This window comes from Geospiza fortis, unplaced genomic scaffold (assembly GCF_000277835.1).
Source record: "Geospiza fortis unplaced genomic scaffold, GeoFor_1.0 scaffold121, whole genome shotgun sequence".
NCBI classification, from domain to species: domain Eukaryota; kingdom Metazoa; phylum Chordata; class Aves; order Passeriformes; family Thraupidae; genus Geospiza; species Geospiza fortis.
The window spans coordinates 3,001,318-3,024,232 of record NW_005054346.1 but is presented as its reverse complement, the minus strand read 5'-3'; the positions used below and the strand labels follow the sequence as shown (position 1 = coordinate 3,024,232).

The 22,915-nt window shown below is 37.9% G+C and overlaps 1 protein-coding gene across 1 annotated transcript in view; it reads right to left on the bottom strand.

Annotated features, from left to right (window-relative positions):
- Window positions 1–22,915, bottom strand: part of PDE7A (phosphodiesterase 7A) — a 77,504-nt gene that overhangs the window by 53,478 nt on the left and 1,111 nt on the right. Inside the window, exon 2 of the mRNA XM_031058627.1 lies at window positions 22,877–22,914. Within this exon, the coding sequence (XP_030914487.1) occupies window positions 22,877–22,914 (38 nt within the window). The remainder of the gene's footprint in view (window positions 1–22,876; window position 22,915) is intronic.

The following is a 22,915-nucleotide window of genomic DNA, read 5'->3' as shown; positions in this document are numbered from 1 at the left end:
ACAGAGGAACTTTTGAAAAGGAGCAGAAGGACAAAGCAAGCTAGATAAGCAACTCCCAAAACACAGTTGGAAAAGGAGCTAAGAAAAGGAGAAGAGTAGCTTGTATGAATAAAGCAAAATTCCAGGCTTCTCATCATTATGTCAGAGCTGGGAGTTCACAGATCAAAAGACACACAGCATCAGCTGCCTCGTTTTCCAGGGGAAAGGAGGATCTGCTGTCAGTTACTTCGCCAAATACGATGGAAGACAAACACAAGACCTCAATATAATTAAAGCCTTTCTCATTTTAACAGAATTTAAAGACTCGTGGAAATACAGATGATCATGCAGAACAAAAGAATAGTAGAAAACATTAAAAACATTTTTTGCTTTAGAGTAAGTTACTGAATATGGATGTTATTGCTCCTAAAGGGAACAATACTGGAAGTGCAAAGACTACTCCCAAACACATAGCTAAGAAATATAGAAAGAAGTGCAACCCAGCCTGTAGTTCAAGATCCCTGGGTTTTTGGGTTTTTGGAGGTTCCATGGCGAGCCAGCCTGTGACACACACAACAGAACCTTGCTTCCCATGCTGTAAATCAGCCTACCCCCACCAAAATTGCCTTAATATCTTTCTTACTGCTTTCTACACAAAATTACAAATTGCCTCATGCCTCTAATCAAAAATTTCCGAACAACTCTCTCTCATTCTAATGTCCCTTCCTTTGCATCATATTCCACCAAATAGTGTAGGAGAACAGGAAAAGAAAGGTAGCACATGCTGTGGCTAACCAGTTAGCCTGGGTGAAGTCCTACAGCACACCACACCAGAGAGCTCCTTGAAATCACCAGTGAAAAGCCCAACTCTTGGTCTTTCATTTACTTTCCACACTATGAAGAGCAAAAACATCTCAAATCCTAGAAATAATAAATTCATTTTTAACACTGAACTTTTTATTCTGCTTTGAGATACATAAAGCAAGTATTTCTATTAAGTATTTAATAGAAATAGTATTTCTAATAAAGTATTAATAGAAAGTATTAAGTACTTTCTATTAAGTACACACAAGTATTTCTATTAAGTAGTTTTTATGTCTTTCAAGGAAGTTGCAGACATGTCCTTCTAAACAAGCAATACAAACATTTTGGAAAATATCCTGCATTGAAGGTATATTTGGCAACAAATCATTAGCCAAAACATTATAATTTTTTATTACAATCCATACTTATGAGGCCCTTAATTTTAAACTCACCTCAAAAAATATATATTAAAAAAACAAGGATTACTAGCAATTCTCCTACAGCATATACTCGCTGTTGTTGAACAGACTAAGAGTAAGATTCCATTTTGGCTTTTCAGAGTTCCCAAGTCAATTTATGCACATAGTTTGTTGCTCCCATAACTAAGTCATAATTCTTTACTTAAAAAGTGGAAGGTCTGAAATGGTAATAGCCTTCACATACTACAAAGGGCTCAAACTCCAAAGCAAGAATTAATTTTTTCAGGGGTTTGTCTAGAGTATTCATCAAAACTATCAGAGCATTTCACAAGTTGATGCCCAGAGAAGTTGTGGATGCCCCTTTTCTAGAAGTGTAGAAGTGTTCAAGATCAGGTTGAATGAGGCTTTGAGCAGCCCAGTCTACTGGAAAGTGTCCCTGTCCCTGCCCCTAGCAGAGGGGATGGAATTAGATGATCTTTAAGGTCACTTCCATCCCAAACCATGCTATGATTCTATGATAAGTATCCATCCTCAAACCCCAGCCCAGCATCAAGATCAGAGCCCAGATACCAGTTATTCTGGACACACAATTTAAGACTGCTAGAATTGTATTCTTCAATTTTTTTAACCACATGTAGCCTACACATCAGCATGGCTCCTGAGCCTAAGCATCTCCCTCTTTAGAGGGGGGTGGAGGAGAGGAAGAGGGCAGGAAAGGCAAATCAGGCTGCAAGATCTTACATCAAGCATTCAACAAACGAGAAGCATACAGCTGTGATCTAGGAAAAGCTTGATGTATATGTCCACACTAATAACCAATTACAAGATGGAAGCATGGGAAGTATCTTTTCCTCCAGAGTGGCATTTAACTGCCCTTCAAATACATCCAATCCATCATTCTTCCCAGACAAAAAACACAAGGTATGGTTAAAATGCTTTCCACAACAAAAGCAAGTACATTTTTAGAAAAAAAGGAGGCAGGGATTTCCTGTAAAACATAAAAAAACCCCTAAAATATCACAATGTATTCATGTAAGGATGTTAACATGGATTGCAGAGGCAATTGAAATGCATATTTCCTAAATGCTGTGATTATCTTTAGAGTTACATCCATAAGGGAAGAAAACTTATTTCACAGCTCTTCTGTTTTACTTCAATTAGGAAAAAAATACAAAAAAACACACAAAAAAAAAAAAACCACAAAAACAAACAAACCAGAAAAAAACCAACAATCAAACTAAGAACATTGGTCAGAACATAACTTAAGAGAGAAATTAAAAAACTCTACAATCATCTCAGAGACCACTTCTGGTGTTTTAAGATATAAACTACATATATAACTCATAATTTCTAATTATAGAAAACAAACATCTGTTTCTAAAATTAACACAATTAATATGTATCTTGAGCAATAGAGAAATCTTTACACAGAGATATACAAATATACTCAGCATGTAAGCTGGAACCAAATGAAAAAATTTAAAGCAATCATTCTTAACCAGGGAGTACAAACATTTTACAGAAAATAGTACAATGCAAAAAAAAAAAAAAATAAAGTAGTTCTGTAAACTGATACATATTTCTCCTTCTAGACCTGAGATACACTTTTCCATCAATTGAACTTTCAACACTGGACTGGCTGCTTCTATTATCTACAAACCCTGTAGCTCTTTAAAACTGTCAGTTTAGAAGTAGTCTGAAGCTGTTTCCCTAGGCACACAATGCCTGCTAGGGTTGTAAGTAGTGCAGTAACCAGGGCTAGGTGTGGACAGGGCATTAGCAATAAAGCAATCTGTCCTTAATGATGAGAGGAAGTTTTCAAGTGCACAGTTCATGCCAAAATGTCTTTGATCCTGAAAATTCAACACTGTACAAAGCTTTGAACAGGTTAGCCACAAGAGCACTGCAGAGTGCTCGAGAGCCTCCTCCTTTAAAATAATTGAAATGAGAGTAAACACTGCTCAAGTTTCCTATTTTAATAAAAATAACTGCTTGATGTCTTAAAAATCCCCCAGTATAGTACAGTTTATCTGAAAAACTGATGCCTCATTCTCAGGTTATGGCTTTTTAGCGGTACAAGAGTACTTCAAGTACTTCCAGCCCACCTTGAACTCCAAGATTGCAATGCTGCATGGGGTACAACAGCCAGGGCTGGCACTGACTGGCACCTCAGTGCAGGGACCTTGCTATATCTTCTTTTCATTCCCAAATTTTGCAAAACAAGTTTCAATGTAACACTCAACCTCAGAGAAGCAGAAGTACGAGTAACAAGATCCAGAACTCCTTTCCTGGATCCAGCCTCCCCCACTCCATGGGCATATGGTACAGGAGGCTCGCTGCCCTTCAGTTCTCCACCTTTCAGCCTTTCACTGAAGTATGGCTTGTCCTAAGGCAATATGTATTATTCCACCTCTTCCTCAATCCAGACATGTTGTGGAGGAGTGGGACAAGCTCATACAAATGCAAAGCTCCTGAAATGAGGAACTGGAGGAAAAAAAATTTTTTTTTTTTGCAAGTAATGTTGGAAGACCACAAAAACATAGCTTTGAAATCAGAATTGTAACTATTATTATTGTATTATAGAAAAATACTGTTTGAAAAGCAGTGTGCATCTGTGAAAGCACAAGATAAAATTTTAGTATGCATCAACCAGTACTTTTTTATGCTAATACTTTTCCCTTTTTTCGCAGAAAAAAAAAATAAAGACAACTAGAATCCAAAAAATGCATTTGAATGCCAAGTTATAAAGGTCACAACAATATCCCCCACAAAACCACATGAAGGGACAATAAACTACTTTCCACTGGCACATGAGATTACTGGAAATTGTCACAATATTTTCATGGTAATCACTCCATATAAAATGGTTTTCCATAGGTGAAATTAATCAAGTAGCTTAGCAACACCCAAAGCCTTCCTCTCTATATATTAAATTACATCACAAACCCCTTGAAAGAGGAATTTAGCTTTTATTCTCTAAACAAATATCACAGCATACTTATTTTACTTTAATTTTTCCTCGATATTTTTTACATAAAATATAAGCCATTCCGATAAACTCCCTTTAAAACTGAAAGGGTGGTGATTTCCATAACTGCCAGTATTTTTATTATTTAAAACATAAAGGGTGAAACATAAGAACCCCAAAGAACAACTGAACAGAAAGCCTTCTTGCTACGCTGTGGATAAGACTAAAAGTAGGAGAGAAAGCTTAACACCAACATAACTTATTTTTGTTTGCTCTTAAGACATAAAAAATGGGAGGTGATGGAGGTCTGAACAAATCTTTGAGACAGAAATACAATTTTCAAGGAACCACATTCAGATTTGCATCATTGTCAAAGATGGGGTAGCCCACCTCTGGCTTGTAGTGAGGCACAAGAACCTCTCCTGAAATATGAGGAGCAAGCATTCTGCAAAGCCAGGAGAGTAACTCATCTCTCCACAGAGGCTGGGAGAAGTGACTGAATTCCTAAATCTCAATGCCAACAGCATATGTATTCTAAGAAAGGGGAAGACAACATTCACAGACTTTTCCTTAGCTCATGACAATTAACTACTTGCAGGTCAGAGCTAAGCATCACGACCACCTGCTTAATCCAGAAGAAAGCTGGGCTGCACTTCACAGTCCACACAAACAGGGATCCAGAAGTGAAGTCAGGCATACTCCTGCCTCCCTCAACAAGCAGATTATTTTTTCACCTCTGACTGAGTTTACATTTAGGCATGCATATGCAACAGCACACCAGTTTGGGCAAAGTTTTTTAAAAGTAACAATCTGATTTTTCTATATTTATCAATCTGAAGTGCCAGATATATGAAAATCCTTCAGAGAGCAACTTGGCATCATGCTGGGCACAGCAGCGAGTTCTGGGCACTGAGATAATTTGATACTACGAAGTCTGGAACAGACTCTCAGCTTATGATTATGGGAACTGCATCCATGTATGTGCTGAATCCGTGCATGTCAAAGCCTGCTACAAGTGTGCAGGAGGGTGCTCTGATTCCAAACCCCTCTCTCCAACAGAAAATCCCAGCTGACTCATTTCCTTGATATGCACATGCATGATCTCATTGTAGGTAAAAGACCTTTTCTTTCCAAAATGCAGGTGGTGTCAAACTCCATCAGACCAAATCAATGGCATACCAGTCATGTCCCTTAGAGTGACAACAGTCCTGCTAACAATAACTTGGCATCTTTGTTGTCAATACACATTTCTGAAAAACATATGGGGTGGGTTGGAGGACACATGGACAAACAGCTGGGAGGGAGGTAATCCTGCTTTCTAGGCCACTTTTTTGTACCTGTGGTCAAAACTGACAAGCAAGCTACCAAAAAGTATTCAACACTAAAGTATGAAAAAATCACCAAATCAAAAGAAAAAAGAAACTTAAAAGTGCATAATGCCAGGCATTATACAGATGTGTATCTTGAGCTTTGCAAATAGCCAAGAACTATGATACTTCTTAAAAGGCAAATCAATTCTGTAATTATTACCAGTGAAGTAACATGGCCATTACATGTGTTGATATAAAGGGATAACTCAGTACCTATAAAGACAGTTTGATCTTTAACAAAACTGATAAAACTATCTGCAGTATCTTGATATAGTTGCCATTTAAATCTACAAAATCCTACTCAAGTAGGACATCAATTTTTTTTCCCCCTCACACTCCTGTCTAGATTTCTGCAACAATCAACAGCCCACAGCTGAACTCATATGACACAATGAAGGCCTCCAAGACGTCAAGGCTGCCAGATTCTGAAGGTGTGTGATGACTTTACATTAGGTTCTTCATTGTGCTGGCAAAAGAACACTCTGTGTGCTGATGGAACTGACATCATTAATATCCACAAAAAGATTTTCATTACAATACAGAAAAGATGTAGTCAGGCATTAACTAGCAAGTCTCTTTCCATCCCCCAGCCACCCCCAAAATGAAGATCCTCAAAGTCTCTTTAAAATCTTCTATCAAGGGACTGCTTTCAGGAATAGCACCAACCCATGCCAAAATACTATCAGAATAATATACTTGGTCATAATGGAATGGCTAAGATAAAAACCTATTTTAAAAAGCACAAAACATTTGAAAACATAATAATCACCCATTAATTTTATGACACAACATCTACCTATGTTTGCAATTTAAAGGCATTAGACTTCCACTTTTTTCACAGAAACAGAAAAACACTAACAAAAGTTAATTGTTACAGAAATACTAAGAATTTTATCTAAAGTATTAAGGTATTGAAAACATGCACACTTGAAATAAAAGCTAAAAAATGAGGGACTGGATAACAACTGACCTCCACTACTACGAGTAAAAGCCTAGGAACAAAAAAAAGTAAATTCCAAACCTGCAATTATGATGCTTCACCTATTGTATTTGAATGAAAGCAACAGGATGCAAAAATATTTTTTATTGCCATGATGCAAAAAGCATTTTTTAAATAAAATTATTTAAATCATTCTCATCTGCAAATATAATGAATTCATCATGTTATGTAACAGGTATAAGGGTTAACTTCTAAGGAAAGTATTCAACTAGTTTATGTGACCTTCGAAACTTAGTAAAAAAAATATTCAAGCTGCAACTGGAGTTGTTACATTTGTCAGTCCAGATACAATTTCTGGAACACTGCTCTGTACACCTTCTCTGCATGGCCATCCTTATATTCTAGACAACACCAACAGAGATAGTACTACCCATAAAATCAGTTACTTCACTTCTCCAAACAACAAGTAACAGACACCACCAAAAATTACCAGGGTAGAAGTTCACTTAAGGAAAAAACTTTCCTTTTTTTTTTTTCACTTATCTGCATACCCTGAAAACAGTTTTCAGAAAGAGACAAAATACTGAAAACATCATGGAGGTCTATCTGCCAGAAAGGACCTTAATCACCAGGTTATTCAGCTTTCATTCTTCCTGCTCAGTTCCTTACAACCACACTTTCCTTGCCTATACACGAGGTACCACAAATTCTTAAGTAACTGACATCATTTCCAAAGACAAATCACCTAGATGGCCGGACAAAGCTGATTAGAAAGATACAGTACACCCATACCAGCTTCATTTGAATGCGTGGGAGGAACCGACAGCCGTGCCAGCACATTTATGTAATGTGGTCACTGCAGATGTTCAGAGCTTTGAGCTGTCAGCTGGATTTGGAGATACACATCACCGAGCAGACTGGCAATTTAAAGAAGAACCCTCCAGGTGGTGTTGTGTGGATTTTTACATGGTGAAACATCTTGAAAAACATGCTGGGGTATCTACCATATAGAACAGGTTTTAAAAACCTCAATGACACATTCCACCATGGGCTAATTAGAATTAATTTGTGCCCCACAGCCTCAAGAGCTGCTCTTGGAATACCTAAAACTCCTGAATCATCTTTAAGAAGGCACCTTTTTGTCATAGTTTGATCCATGATTGTAGGACAATTTAAAGTAGCAAACCTGAAAATTCTAAATTCCAAAATTTCTTAATTCCAAAACTTGTCCATCCTCATATACCATGTTTTAACACCTTTACTTCTTGTTGAGTGCATGCTTGACAGAGAGAATGAATTAATAACTTCATCTGTCCCTTTACCACTGCCAACAGAAGTCAGAGGGCTGCACTTAGGCCACCTTCGTACCCTTACAATGAATCAAAGGACAAGAGCAAAGAATGCACAGTTCTTCAACACCACTACACAGGAACTCCTCTCTCAAGTATGTGAAAAATCTACCCATGAAAATCCTCTTCCCCGCCTATATTTTTTTTCCTTCTAAGTTACACACTCAGCTATGCCTTTTGCCTGGCCTTTCTACTAGTTTTACACATTCAGGTTTTTTTCTCCTTCACGCTGCTGCTGAAATATTTTACCTCAGTGTTTTTAATATCAAAAAGTACAGCTCACACTTCTAAATACCACGTTTGCTTGATGAATTCTAGTTGACGTTGTGAAGTTAAAAAAAAAGACAAACCAACATTTTTAGACAAGAAAGTAGTAAATTTATGTGCTTCATCTTGTGAGTAAGAAGGACAGATTATTGCAGTTTGCACACATGATGAAGACTCAGCATTACCAAGCACAGATCTTACACATCTGTCCACTAGCTAGTTTCATTCAAACACTGCTTGAGAACCTTAAAAACAAGCAGCTTGACAGTCCTTTCCTCAAAATGGTTACTATTAAGTCAAATAAGAAGTTGATACTTAAATACCTGAAGTACACTCAGGAAGGTGAACATTCATGAAAGATAAATGCAGTTGCATATCATGCCAAGAGTATTTTAATGTCTATGAATTACTAAGAAAACATTTTAAAACCAGAGATTCTTTCTAGTCTAAAACAGAAAAAGAAGACATCATGTTGCTCTCCATAGCAAAAAACATTCCCAGTAATCAGAATAACCCATGATTGCTGCAGGAGGCTTAGAAAGTCTTGGAGGTACAGCATAAAAAAAGCTATCATCAAAGACATGTCCTTCTCTAACAGAGCAATTTTTCTCAAATAAGCCTAAACACATTAATTCCATTCAGTGAAAAAGCAACACACTGCAGTTAAAAGTGAAAGTAACACTAAAGAGGCCAGCACTAATGCTTATTGCAGTATGTGCCCCAGTAATCCCCTATTACTGGTTCGGGGGCCCCCATTAACATGCTCAGACCCTGGAGTATTTGCATTCATGCTCAACCCTTTTCCATCTCAAACAGCAGCATGAAGGATGACAGACTAACCAGACCCTTCTTCCCTAAGCATGAGTCCCTCTTCCTCTCAAAAGTATAGGAACAGAACTCCCATTTTCTACAGTAGACAAAACAGCCTATAGGAAAGCCATTAAGACAAGGAAAGGGAACTTATGAAAGAGGAGAGATTCCAAAAGCATCTAAGTGAAAGGATGCACTTCTGTGTGTCTGTGTAGCTGAGGCTGGAACAGAGATGCTGAAGGAGACGGACACTTCAGCAGTGCCTTTCAACCAGATCACACAGGACACAAGAGGTCACTGATTTTAGGGCAGAGAAAACCACATCCCTTATCTCAGTTACAATCTTTGTTTCTCAGCCGTAGAGCAGAGGTCTAACAGTACTTTGACTTAATTTTACTGCAGCATTATTTTTCAGAACAGTACTGAGAAAGATTTAAAATGCAGACAATCCATGCACATTTTAGCCAAGTTAATGTAACTAGCTAGTTCAGAAATGCAAACTGAAAAAAAAAATTTCGATACATAAGGTTTAGACCTGCATACTAGAAAATTAAAGAACATAATCCATTCACTAATTATCTATGTTAACGACACAACCATTTCACCTGCCTAGCAAACTGCAAATCTCCCATCTTTGTTTAACCCGAACATTACAGTCTTGAATGCACCAAAGAATTGTCACTAATATGTTTCACTTTCCTGAAACAGAAAGTGTAGGACCATGGACTCATAAAACAGTGAAAACCTGCAGGACGCCTGGGATTGAATATTAAAAAAAAAGTATCGAGAAAGTACTGCAATGACAGGATATGATATTAATTCTCTTTTTGCACATAACCAAGTTTTGTCAGGTCAAGGATGAAACTTGACTTAGAATTATTTCAGTTTGTTATGGGTCTAGTCAACCCATACCAGAAGCTTCCTCTGGATATCATTGCCTCGGTACTTTTACCAAACCCCTTCCAATTGCTAATCTGTGGACTAAGGACAAAATCACATTTCCACAGTCTCTCTTTGTAAGCTATTTCAGGCCTGTATTCCCTACTGGTTGATTTCGATGTTAAGACAGCAGTCAAAGGAATAGTATGGTTTCAGAAAAAAAATACAGAAAATAGAAACTGTAAACAAAGTCTCCATCTGAACTTTCAGTAGAATGAGGCCCACTTCCAAAACCAGGATTCTCTCTCTTTCCCTGTGCCCTTACTTTTTCAAGTCCCTTCAACCCTAAGTAAAAACTACCCCTCTTTCCAAATTACTAAGCACTTTAACAGCCACATTCTGAAAGATCCTGTCACCCCATAGTTAGAGTACAGTTCTCACACCTGCACCCACCCAAAGTCACCCTGCTATCCAGAAGCAGGACTGTTGAAGCTGCTGGTGAATTATGTGCTAGGCACACCTCAAGTACGGCCCCTTTATCCCAGCTGCATGCAGTCAGCAGTCCTGGATCTGCTGGAATTTGAGACAAGGCAGCAGCACAGGGGGCCCAAACTGGAGGCAGAGATAATAACAGCACCTATGAGAAAACACCATGGACCAGACACATCTGAAGCTGTTCACATCCTTGTGAGGACCCACGAGAGGCTTAAAAGACCACTGGAACAGAAGAGTAAAATCTGTCACACTGCACTGAAAGTTTCAACACAGATGAAAAAACTAATACAGAGGCACTGAAGAAGCAACTGAGAAGCAAGCTCAATGTTGGAAACTGTAACTCAGCAACTACTGTCTCACTGGGGGCCTCTATTGTGCAGGCGCTGCCATACTCTGCATATGATCTTTTTTTTTCCTCATTCCCTGCAGAGAATTAGCAGCACAGCCCATATCCACATGCAAAGAATCTCGGGTCACAAGAAGCAGGGATGAAAGCATACACCACTATTACACACACACACCCCCCTAGGCGTCCATGGAAGATTTAAAAGCTCACAGCTTTCTCTTACTGACAAGAGCTTCCTTCTCTTTCCCAAAGCACTGATCAGTGGAAGCCCTAAAGAGCAGAAACCTGCTTAAAACCTTTTTACATATTACTCTAACAAATAATTTATACTTTCACAATAGGTCCATCTTCTTTATTTACCAAATATTTCCACTGGCACTTTTAGAGTGAAGTGAAGCACCAGGCCTCATAAAGACACCTAAAACTTTCATGGAAGGTTTTAGAGAGGCTGTATCTGGGCTTAAGCCACCATGTACGAACACAAAGAAAGCAATGGTGCAAAGCAGGCAGCAGAAGGAAGAGGATACAATGGAAATAAATGTGGATCAATGTGTGCATTCAACAAAACCACATTGTTTTCACAACAATCTCATGCCGGGGTAATATTCTGCTATCACACACGTCACACAATTATCTGATCTTCACCTTCTCCTGAGAGAAACAAACCCCAAAAGGCACTGGTGGCACATCTCTCATAATGACTTTTGTCAGTCCTCAGTCTTTGCTCTCACAAATACTACAAAGGAGACTTCAGGCATAACCTTCATGAGGTATCTTCTACAGCAAAGATGAAGAGTTACTAAGAGAGGACAGCCATGCACATCACCTTTTCCATCCTCAAGTTTTACTTCAGCTGCAGAGCCATCATCTGCTACTGATCCATTCATTCTCTTCTCAAATGCCAGCATGCATGACATAGAAGCCAATACATTTACTCCTGCAGCTTCTTCTCCTCTATCACAATCCAGCAAACATATCAGGCAGTATGGCCTATTTTATCTCCTGTACGTTGACAGTTCCCAGGAATGCTCTCCTGGTGCTACTCTGGGCAGACTCTGGGCATGTGCCATCCCAACTTGCTCAAGGCACTGCTCCTAGGCCAGGGGTTGAGTTCCCCACAGGCCTCTAATGAACCCACACACAAATACCTCTACAGGACTAAATGCACTTCAGGGCACGATTCAAAATAATTCTGCCAATCAACATAATCAGCATACTGTGATCTCTACTAAATTCAGCAGAAATGGATGGCTGAACAACTGCACACACATGTACACAGTCAATCCAGATTTGTTTGACTTGGCAACTCAGTAACATAAAGAACAGCTATTATGGTATGACTGTCCTTGGCCTAAGACATGCTTCAGGGCAAGCTCTACAAAGTTTGAAGGCGATATCTAACAACATGTAACCTGGAACCAGGAAAACCAAAAGGACTAAGAAGAAGAATCCTGACAGTTACCTGACATCATCCTGAAACACTCCCAACTGTAAAACAAACGTGTCATTCTGACCAAAAGCTTCTAAAACTTCGCTATAACTGATAAAGGCTAGCAATCTAGTAAGTAAAATTTCTTACTTAAAAAGATCAACTGAGAGCAACAAATATTACCAAAATTATTATCTTGAGGATATAATTTTGTCTTGTGACTTGATGGAGACAGGACAACATGGAAGCAAATGCTACAATGAATACTGTTTTTTACACTTTTCTGAATCTACGCAGCACCTACCATATCCTTATTCAGTTACCACATTTTCATATATATCAGTATATTTATTTTCATATGTATATATTTATATATATATACACACTCACTCCCACATACACTAGCAAGCCTTTTAAGTATGCTAAACAATTCTCCAAAGACAAATGACAGGATTGAGCCTCATGTTCTCACACACTTAATTTATAAACCATAGCCACTTTTCTAGCAACCATAGCCACTTTTCATTCAAAATGTGCAGAGAGGAAAGACACTTTCAGTTTCACAGGAAAACAACCTTTCATTTATACATTATTTCTAAATCACTACTCATACAGGCAAGAAAACCAAAATTTTTCATAATTAGAAGTCAAACAACCCAAATTTTGAAATTGGATGTTTTGCAGGTAAAAAAACCCCACAGATTCTTTTGACTTAATGTACTCAATCAAGTACAATCAATTTGTTCAAAAGTTATCAATAGTCCTTTTAAAATGTTCAAACAAGGCAAGTCTAATACCTGAAACACACAGAACCATGGACTCACCTAATAAAGACAAAATTACAGATTTTGAAGCCATGTGAATAATAATATATAAAAGACACAGAGTGCACAATGCATCTTTGGAAATACTAAATACCTGAATACAGTGCATTACTTAATTTGAATAACACCACGGATTAATCAGCCCACTCTTGTTTGCCAAGAAAGTGAAACAATTCCACACAGTTCAGCTGTTCTGGACATTCCTCCGACTGCAATGGAAACAACTTGAGTCAGTGTTGCCACACACTCTGGGTGGCCTCTGCCCGCATAACCCGGCTCCTTCCCGTCCGCCAACACTCCTCAAATCCCGCAAGAAAACCAGGGAGAGACAAACGAGCAGAAAATTACTGCTACAAAAATTAAAGGGCTTTCTGCTGCTGCAGCTCAGCAAACCAGCTTTCCACAGGGTCAGAGGAGTGCAACTGTCAGCACTAGAGCAGGAGTAAAGATAGGCAGCTAAAAGCAATTACTGTGCAAGCAATACTGCCTCTACATTTAACACCAAAAGCACCTTGGAAATATGACTGCAGACATTAAATAAAACTCATACCTGAAAAAGAATTTCCATTTAAAATAATATTAGTAATAAAAACTATGGCTCCTGTCAACAATAATCACCAACCACAAAGCTTCTCCAAGCACAACATTACTACATGTCAAGGCAGAATTTTAAAAACTGCCCATCTCTTTCTCATGACACATTAAACACAAAAATCACTGTACTTAACGTTTACAATCTTAATGTCAGGAGTGTCAGAAACAAAAACCTTCCGTAACATGTATTATTACACTGAGAAATGAGCTCAAGATGCATTTTCTAGCCTTACTGACCTTTCTCTTCTCCCACCTTAACCAGACCCTTTGTCACCCACACTCAGCATAAGAGAAAAATTTGATCTCCTGACTCACAAATTGCTTCCAAAACAATCACATTTTTCAGCATATAGCTTCTTTCCCATGTTCTCATATAAATACAACAATATTAAGAATGATGAGAAATGTCTTAAACTTCATTAGTCTTAACTGTCTTTTCTATTTATTCAGCCAATCATGAATAATTGCTCCTTGTCTAATCCTCTCAAATCATCTTTCCTAAAAAGCTCATGAAAATGGATTAGCCCTGTAGTGCACAGCTGATTATTTCACTTACAGTTTATTGTATCAAAAGGTGATAGGTGAAGAATTTTAAACAGAGGCATTTAATTAAAACAAACAAACAAAATAATCCCTTCAGGCCTAAACTTCCGATGGAAGGACATGGCAAAAATAACATCACAATATCGCAAGAAAAAGAAAAAAGACAAGGTAACCATAGCTTCAACCATTCAACACCCTTTGGAGTGAAAATGGAGATGAAGCCTTTCTCCTCCTTAAAAGAACCTGAAAGTCAATACAGATCACCAAGTACAAGCCCAACAAAAAACTTCAGGAATTTAGTACCTGCAATTTGCTAGGTTTGTTCTAGTCTTCACTTATGGTAGTTGCAAAACTCCTGCAATAATCTGAAGTGACAAAGATATAAGCAGAAGGACTAGATGCAGAGGACAACCATTATCCTTTTTGAAAGGAGAAGGAAAAAATATTGAGGAGACAAATTTTTAGCATTTGGGACATTATGAGCTTCTCAAGGTTAAAAACTCAAGATTACTTTTTGGTTTTAATTCAGGCAATAATGCTTTACCATTTTGTCTGCCAATTTGTGAGCTAAATACTGTTTTATCTGGACATAAATATAATCAGCTTATTTTGTCCAAATGAAAACAAGTTAGGACAAGCTTATTAAATATATTGTTTAAATTAAGTGGAAAGTGCAGAAATTCCTATTATCACCATGTTAAGAGAAATGTAGCTCAGACTTCACAACACAAGAAACAGAACAGTGGCAGAACTCCATAACAAATGTACAGTCTAAATCTCATAATAAACAATGCCATCAAAAAAACCTGACCTTTACCATCCATATATAGACATTTATTATTTAGCACTTTCACACTATGTTTGCAGCTATAAAAAACTACAGATTTTTTTTTTGCTCAATACCTGAAAAGCTCAATAATTGCAGCTGAAGTCTAGAATTCCACAGGCAATAATCAAGGAAATTTAAGTGTTACAGGCTTTTTGAAAACTGGTTACAGGACTTTACCATTGCAAAAGAGAAGACAAGGCACTACTGATAAGACACACACCCCTGCCACACACACACACATTTCAAGAGATTACTGTGGCACATGAACTTTACTGGAAAGTTTAAGAAAACAGAAGTGCAAGTTAATGCCTGACTAAACATGAAACCTCCTCCTCTGCATGTGATCAACTGCAGCATCAATATATGGGGTGTATTAGCTACAAACACAAAGCAAGAAGCAACATAGGCCAGTGCCATTCCTGCCATGACAGCTATGGTTCCTCCACTACCAGAGTATTCTATTCAAAGTAGTTTTTGTGAGAGTGTTAACCTTTTCTGGTCTAGATATAACTGAGTCCCTAGGGAAGTTACTTGCTTGCCATCATCCCAACGCCGCAAGTACTTCCATTCCTAAGACAACTAAGAACCATCACATCAGCCAGAAATTTCACACAAAGTTTCTAAATCCTTTTTGTCCCAAGGCTGATCCACGTACTGAAGTCTGAGTTCCCACTGTGATTTTTTCCTTCACAGCCTTGGAATAGGTTTCTTATATTTTCCTTTGATTTTCTTTACCCCGTGGGATAGAACTGACCCCTTGCCCCTAAGGGGGCAACAGGCTGTATTTCACATTTATTAAATATCCAGTGTTATTAGTCAGAGTAGCCTCCAGCTATGTCTGTCATGGGGGGAGAAACAGGAAAAAATCCCTGTGACTGGTAAAGGAAACAGTGTCTTTCTTTCCACATATCTCATCTGGCAGATAGGAGAGGAAGAAATAGTAAAATATTCTACTAATACAGACCTTTCTTTATTACTCTCATTGCTGCATACTCCTTCTGATGCTCACACAGGCAGAGAAGGAAGGCCTGCTGCAAACCTTGGCTCCTTCACAACTTCAGCTACAAGCTGAGAAAAGAATTCACCCTCTACCTTGTGATAAAAAGCAGACTCCAGGAATCTCTAATTATAATTATTGTGGGAGTGTGGTCAGGAAGATAATAAATCAGATTGCCATATCAAAGGTGTACAAAGAGGAGGGAAGTGGGAGGAAAACAGGAGTCAGGCTGCTGTAACAGAAGTAAAAAATTCTCAGGGTATGGAAGGGAGAAGGGCAGGGAAGGCAAGATAACAGCCACAAATTTATTTTCAACTAGAAAGAAAACAAAATATTTGGCTACAAATTCCTTACAATACAGCCAGGACGCAAACATACAAATAAACAACACTCCAACTAACCCCTAAATCTAGTTTCCCATAACTGCATTTTTATAATAAGACATTTTTTCTTTGGCAGACTGCCTTGTTGGATTACACAGGGTGGTTATTTACACTGCAGTTACTTGTTAATGACATAATCAGAACAAACTGAAGAAAAATTCAAATCTGATGAAACTCAAACTCTTTCAAGGTTTCCAGTGAGGATTTTGTGCATAACTCTGAACTAGAACTTAAGAAGTCTGTGTTCAATTCCTGGTCCCAGACACGCTTCTTGTGAGACCCTACATGCACGTGCATGCCCACACCATGTATTTGTGCTTGCTTATATAAAAGACTTTTTTCAAGCAGAACTGAACATTTCATTCAGCTGTGAATGCACACAAATGATGATTTACACTAAATGCTTAATGTAATATGGCTACCGAGATTAAGATTCCAATTTTTAGTCTACCCATCTTCACGCCTTCATTTACAAAGCAAAGACATTCTAACAGAACACACTACATTCCTTCAATCACAAGATACGTGAATTTGTGTCTTAGACACACAACCGTATAAACTCACATGAGGAAAATACTGACATGTGTTAACAAATATTTACACAGTAAAGGACAACCAAGCTACTCTGGTTCCACATTTCTGGGAGGAAAAAAAAAAAAGGCAAACCATCAAACTAACTTGAGCTGTCAAATTACTCATTATTCCCATGCAGGTGCAGTGAACAAAAGCAAATACAACAGGTTCACTCCAATCCAAAAGGTGTTTCATACATATGAGCCATAACCTAGCATGACTTGGAAGTGCAGTCATGAATCTGGGATCTTCAATGCAAGAAAATTACTGAGTTAGGGTAGAAATCTACAATTTCAGCAGAAAACCAATGAAAAGTTGCAGATACTAAGTGATGAGGGAAACAAGAAAACAAGAAGCCAATGGTCATTGACATGATAGAGAATTGTTCTAACAAATCACCATTCTATTACCAGCATTTTTTTTCCACTGTAGGCTTTTCAAAAATCGAAGAACCAAAGAAATAAAGATTCACAATGCAGATGTCTTCAGCATTGTTTTTCACACGCCAAAATTGCAGAACAGGCTTGTCCAAAAAATTACATTATTTTATGATGTGTTATTAACTCAAAACTGATCTTATTGACTCTGAATTAACTGAGTTTGGACACTGTTGCTTTTCTCAAGCAACCCAGAAAAACACACACCTAGCAAATAGGGATTTTTTCAAGAAAGCTGCTGAAACAGACATCCCACAGAAAACACTCCGAATTCCAACAACCTGTATTTGCCTGCTATTACTATATCATTAGTTCATATAGAATATTGAATATTCATATACTAATGCTGACTTCTTGTAAAATTGTTTTATGGTTAAAATTCAGTATTTCCCAACTTAAGCACCCAGCTATAATCGCTCTTTTCAAATCAATTTCTCTTTAAAGATAGCATCTAAAAATTGAGGTTCATACAAAGCACAGTCATACTATTACACAATCTGGACAAAGGAGAATTGACTTCTGGTGATTTAAGACAATCTAATTAATGGGGACTTTAAACTATTATTCTGTTTAGATCTTACATAGACAATCAGGCCATGAAAGAAGCTATGACCTTTTGCTGAATGAAGTACCAATGTTGCTTTACACTACAACATATGAAAAAGTTAATTGGTCATAAAACTCAGGGCATTTTTAAAATGAACTGCCACATAAAATTACTGTAGTGTATGAAAGCCTCAATCAGAACTTGTCTGTGCTGTACGAAGAGTCAGCGTCAGTCTCTCCCTCTCATATGAATAGATGCAATCTCAGCAACCAGACACAATAAATACAAGATGAAGGGAATGGCAAGCAGAGCAGCAACACAGAATTAATTCCAGAGGCTAGGAATCACAATGTGAAAATTATTTCATTATTTTAACTCATTAATTATTCATGCAGTAGAGATACGGGAAATGGCAGCAGAAATCTAATGAAAGAGCCAGCAATTGAGAAGCACTGACGAAGAGGATTAGAAAGGTATAGAAGAAAAGTTATGAAAAATGGTGGATGAGAAAAGAAAGGGGCTTAGGGCAAGGTTTCACATTCAGTAGTAGGGCCATTGTAAGGCATTCCTTCTGCTGCTCTACTGCTCGCTACTCCTAGTCTAGCATTGTGGTGTGCTGCTTCCTCCTTACTAACAGTCACAATCATTTATGAAACTGTACTATGAGTCAGCCATGGCTGGAAAAATAACCTGATTAAAAAAAAAGGAGGGGGGAAGAAAAAATAAAAAAAAAAAAGTTGACACAACTAAGAGGAAGACGCAGGAGTAGAAATGAGCAGCTGCAATGGAAAAATAGGTCATGCCAACACTTCTCTCAGCAAAAAGGTGCAACCATGGGATTAAAGACCAGTGTCTATGTCCAGACCATGTAAAAACATCTCTCAACTGCATCTTTTAACTTACCATGCTACGTGCAGAGCGAAACACGTTTGGATCACATCAGGTGACAGTGACAAGAAAAATAAACAGAAAAAGATGGCCTAAGCACTTTGCTAATGCTGGGAAAGAGGAAGGATACCCCTTTCACTGAAGAATCAACCAATGCAGTATATTTCTAGTTGCTCTTAGTGACTTTTCCCCCCACTTCATCCCCTAAGTCAAATTCCATATGTGTGATGTACAATCTGTTGTTCAGGTATGAGAGTCACCAAGTCTGACACTGCATTGCTCACATGATGCAATGAAATGGAGATGCAATGAAGAAGGGTTGTGAATTGGGCTACTGAATACCAGGTAGCAGGCCACGGTACTGCCTGGTACACAGTAGCACTTGGAACTACAGGTGCAGAGGGTGCCTATGTTTCTGAGATTCAAATGGAGTCTTCTATTGTTGGCTCCATTCCCTCTTCATGCAATTTTATCATTAGGACATATCTTTCTTTGTCATAATCAATTTCAATCATTTAAAAACAGAAAGCCTAAAGCTAGATCTTTACCTCTATTCAGACACTGCTACTAGATAGCATTGATGCCATTTTTGGAAGAACTAAAGAGACTGCAGAAGCAGTTACAAAGTAGAGAGATGGAAATTAGCCAAAAATAGCAGGTTAGGCCAAAGTTTTCTTACTCATTTATGATATGTTTATGTCAATTCAACATGGGGTGAGGGGGAGTGCAGTGCAGGACAATCTAAAAGTAGCTTGGAGCTACATTTGTGAAGTGGTCTTCATTATAAATCTTTATTCATAAAAACGCAGACTAAGAATTTTCACACTAAGTAAGTACAATTCTAGAAACTTTTTAACTTCTATTTAACAACCCAAGTTAAAAACTAGATGAGGCAATAAATCAAAAATTGTTCTCTGAAAGCTCAGCTTTAATTTGAAAAACATAATTTTGTAATATATGGAATGAACACCCTGAATGTATGATCCAAGGTACTAGTTAACATCCACCTGATCTCACAGTGAACCTAAATTCAAATCTCATCAATGTGAAATGTCCTGGTAATTTCAACACTTACACATTCAAATGCCCTCAAAACCAGCTTTTAACAATAGCACTTAAAATTATTTCATATTTAAAGATGATTATTAACGGAAACATTTGTATATACCCGTACAACAGCAGCTTTTCACCTGACTGGACTTAATATCACAAATAACCTCCAGATGTTACCTTTATTATTTTTATTGTAAAGACTTTGAAATTGACAAAAATTAAGACTACAGGGAAATAATTAATGCATAAAAGAAAACTACAAGGAAAAAGGAATAAGCCTTTCTCTGCATTTATTGCATACAGTAAAAGTTGCAAATCACCACAACTAAGACTTCCAGTATTAAGAAAGAATTGTTTTATGACAAGAAGTGTTAAGCACTATTAAGAACAGCTAACTAGTGAGATTGAGTAATTTCTATTATTTAAAGCTTTTATGACTTTCAAAAGTTTAGTGGTACCATCTTTTCCTTTAAATCAATTCTGAAAAACTTCAATAAGCCTGTTTTATTCAAAGTGATGGCAGGAAGCTACCAAGTTTCCTGCTTGTGTTAGTTTTGTGCTGTTTTAGTGAACTGAATGAGCAAACACCTGACAAGCATCAGAGATGGCATAGAGGAAGCAGTAATAACACGTGCCCAATGTCAGGGCTTTTAACCTTCAGCAACAATGAGTTATGTCAACTCACTGCATCTCATAAGACTATATCTTAAAAAATAGATTAAGCAAACAGATTAGACAAACATCTGCCAATAATGCTGTAAGTACAATTTATCCTTCCTAGGGCTGAGAGGAGCAGACCAGAATCCTCGAGGTCATTTCGAGCACCACTTTATTTAAGCTTTAAAGAAGCAACATACATTTTGAATTTTGAAAACATTTTGAATCCATACAGAGAAACTTCAACAAAACTGAAATTCTACTTAATAAATTAAGAGATAAATATTTGCCTGCTTAGGACTGTCCAATTAAATGCTATGTCTAATGTAGTGTGCATTAATCTCATGTATGTTTCCTGTATAAAATACCTGCTTGCTGGAAGGATAAGCCTAAAACATCTTACGACTCAATCATGTCAAGTCACTTTTAATCTGTAAGTGGGAATGTAATTTTCAAGGCCTTACATTTTCCAAGAAAATCTGCTAAATGCCTCTTAGTTGTAAAATGCTGGCTGTACATACCAGCTCCTTGGGTATATATCTCCAGTGTTACTCCTATTGCTCAAAGCTAGCTGGAGCAGAAGACTGAAAATGACAAACTGCTAAGGGTTCAGCACTCTTTGGACAGAAGTGAAACTGGAATGTCTTACAAAAGACTTGTAAGGTGAAGCTACATTCACAAGTTACACAGTGATGCTTCTTAGTCCATCGTTTACACCAACCTGTAACTGCAGGTCTGGCAGACCTATTCACATCCTATTGTTTGCAGGAGACTTCAAGGAAAGAGGAAAAAAGGTAAAGCTAATCAGATGTCGGATAACAGCAAAGGCTTCCTCACTTACATATCCGAATTCCTTATTATTAATGCATAAACTTGGTTACTTGCTGGTTTATGCAGACAAAATACTACTTGGTTAAGCACACATAGTTTCCCTTTTTACAGGTTATTCAAGTACCTCTTCTTGAAGGTATGAGCAGCATACTAGCCAGAGAATAGGGAATCCATTGAGAAGCTTTAAAGAAAAAGCAATTTAAATGTCAATATGAGATGTAATTTGGTAAGCTTGTGTACACCTCATGCATCACCTGTTCTGCCATACAGAAAGAAATACAATGTATCACCTTGACCATTTCGCCTATTCCTTTTCAGAAAACCACGAATGCTTCAAACAAGGGAAACTCCTATCTCCACAGAACGAAATGTGCTATATTAGGTTGGACCTTCAAGAGGACTTATACACATGGAAAAGCCACCATCACCAAGTACAGCTCAGAACAAGCAGTACAAATGGAAAAGATCCTAACCTGGTTGCTATAAAATTAAATTTGCCATAAAAATTAATTTTGCCATGGAAAATTAATTTGCCATAAAACCAAAGTTTTTTGGCAATTATTACATTTATATCAGGGAAGGAAGCATTGCCAACATATGTTAATCTTCATCTGCTTGCTAATAATTGTTTCCACATGCATGCAAGTTCCTGGCCATTAACGCAGTATTTTGTTGATTTTTCCTGTCCAAACATACATGTGCCTAATGCTCACACACACACACAGAGCTCCACTGCTATGAAACAGGGGAAGAAGCCAAAAGCCACTGGCAGCTCTGTACTTTCTACAAAGACGTATGTGTAGCACAGCAAGTCATGAAAAAAAGTAAATAACTTAATAAGATACACCAAAAACGTACAGAACAAAAAAATACCATTACACATGCAAAGACAACATCTCTTTAAGGACAACATACTTCACAGCACTTAAATAAGACCTTTCAATCTCGACATAGGAAATCCCTCGAAGCCAAAACGGGCTGACTCCACTAAAACATATGCTTTCCACCATAATTCCAGATTTTCTCCAGAGACTTCCGCCAGAATATAATTTTATCACTGGGTGCTGGGAAACCATACTAACGCACATCCAGAAATTTAGGGCAGTGTTCACAAGAAAAACCTGCCTTTTGTCTTGAGAGTTATAATGACCTTTTTCACAGTATTTCCAACACGATCAGATGAAACAAAATACAGTACAGTTCACATTGTGACGGATGTAATACGGGCTGGGAGCAATACCGTGGAAACCAAAAAGCCAAGGATCTTTGTCTCCTTCTAGACAAATTGCCAAGCCTCAATAGTTGGAGAGAGAAAAAGCAGAGCATCCCAAATAAAACACTGCAGTGCATGTTCACCATTTCAGTAAAGTCGCTGCAGCTTTTGGCAACCCCAAAGGAAATTTGGGCCCTTCAAAGAAAGCCCAAGCTAATAAAAAACCTATAAAACAGTCCTAGCTTAAAAATTACAGAATAAAAAAAATAACCCACTGGCTGTAGAAATAAAAATAAACCCAACGGAACTCACCGTTTGCATCGCAAGCGATGCTAAATGGATAACCTCGGCAATAACTAGTCATAAAAATATTAAATGCTGCATTTTCTTGCCACCGCGCCGGTATTCGGGGGCAGGCGGGCAAGGGCGGCGGGCCCAGCGGCAGTGCCTACCTGCGAGAGCTGCCGGGGGTTGGGGCAGCCGAAGAGCGC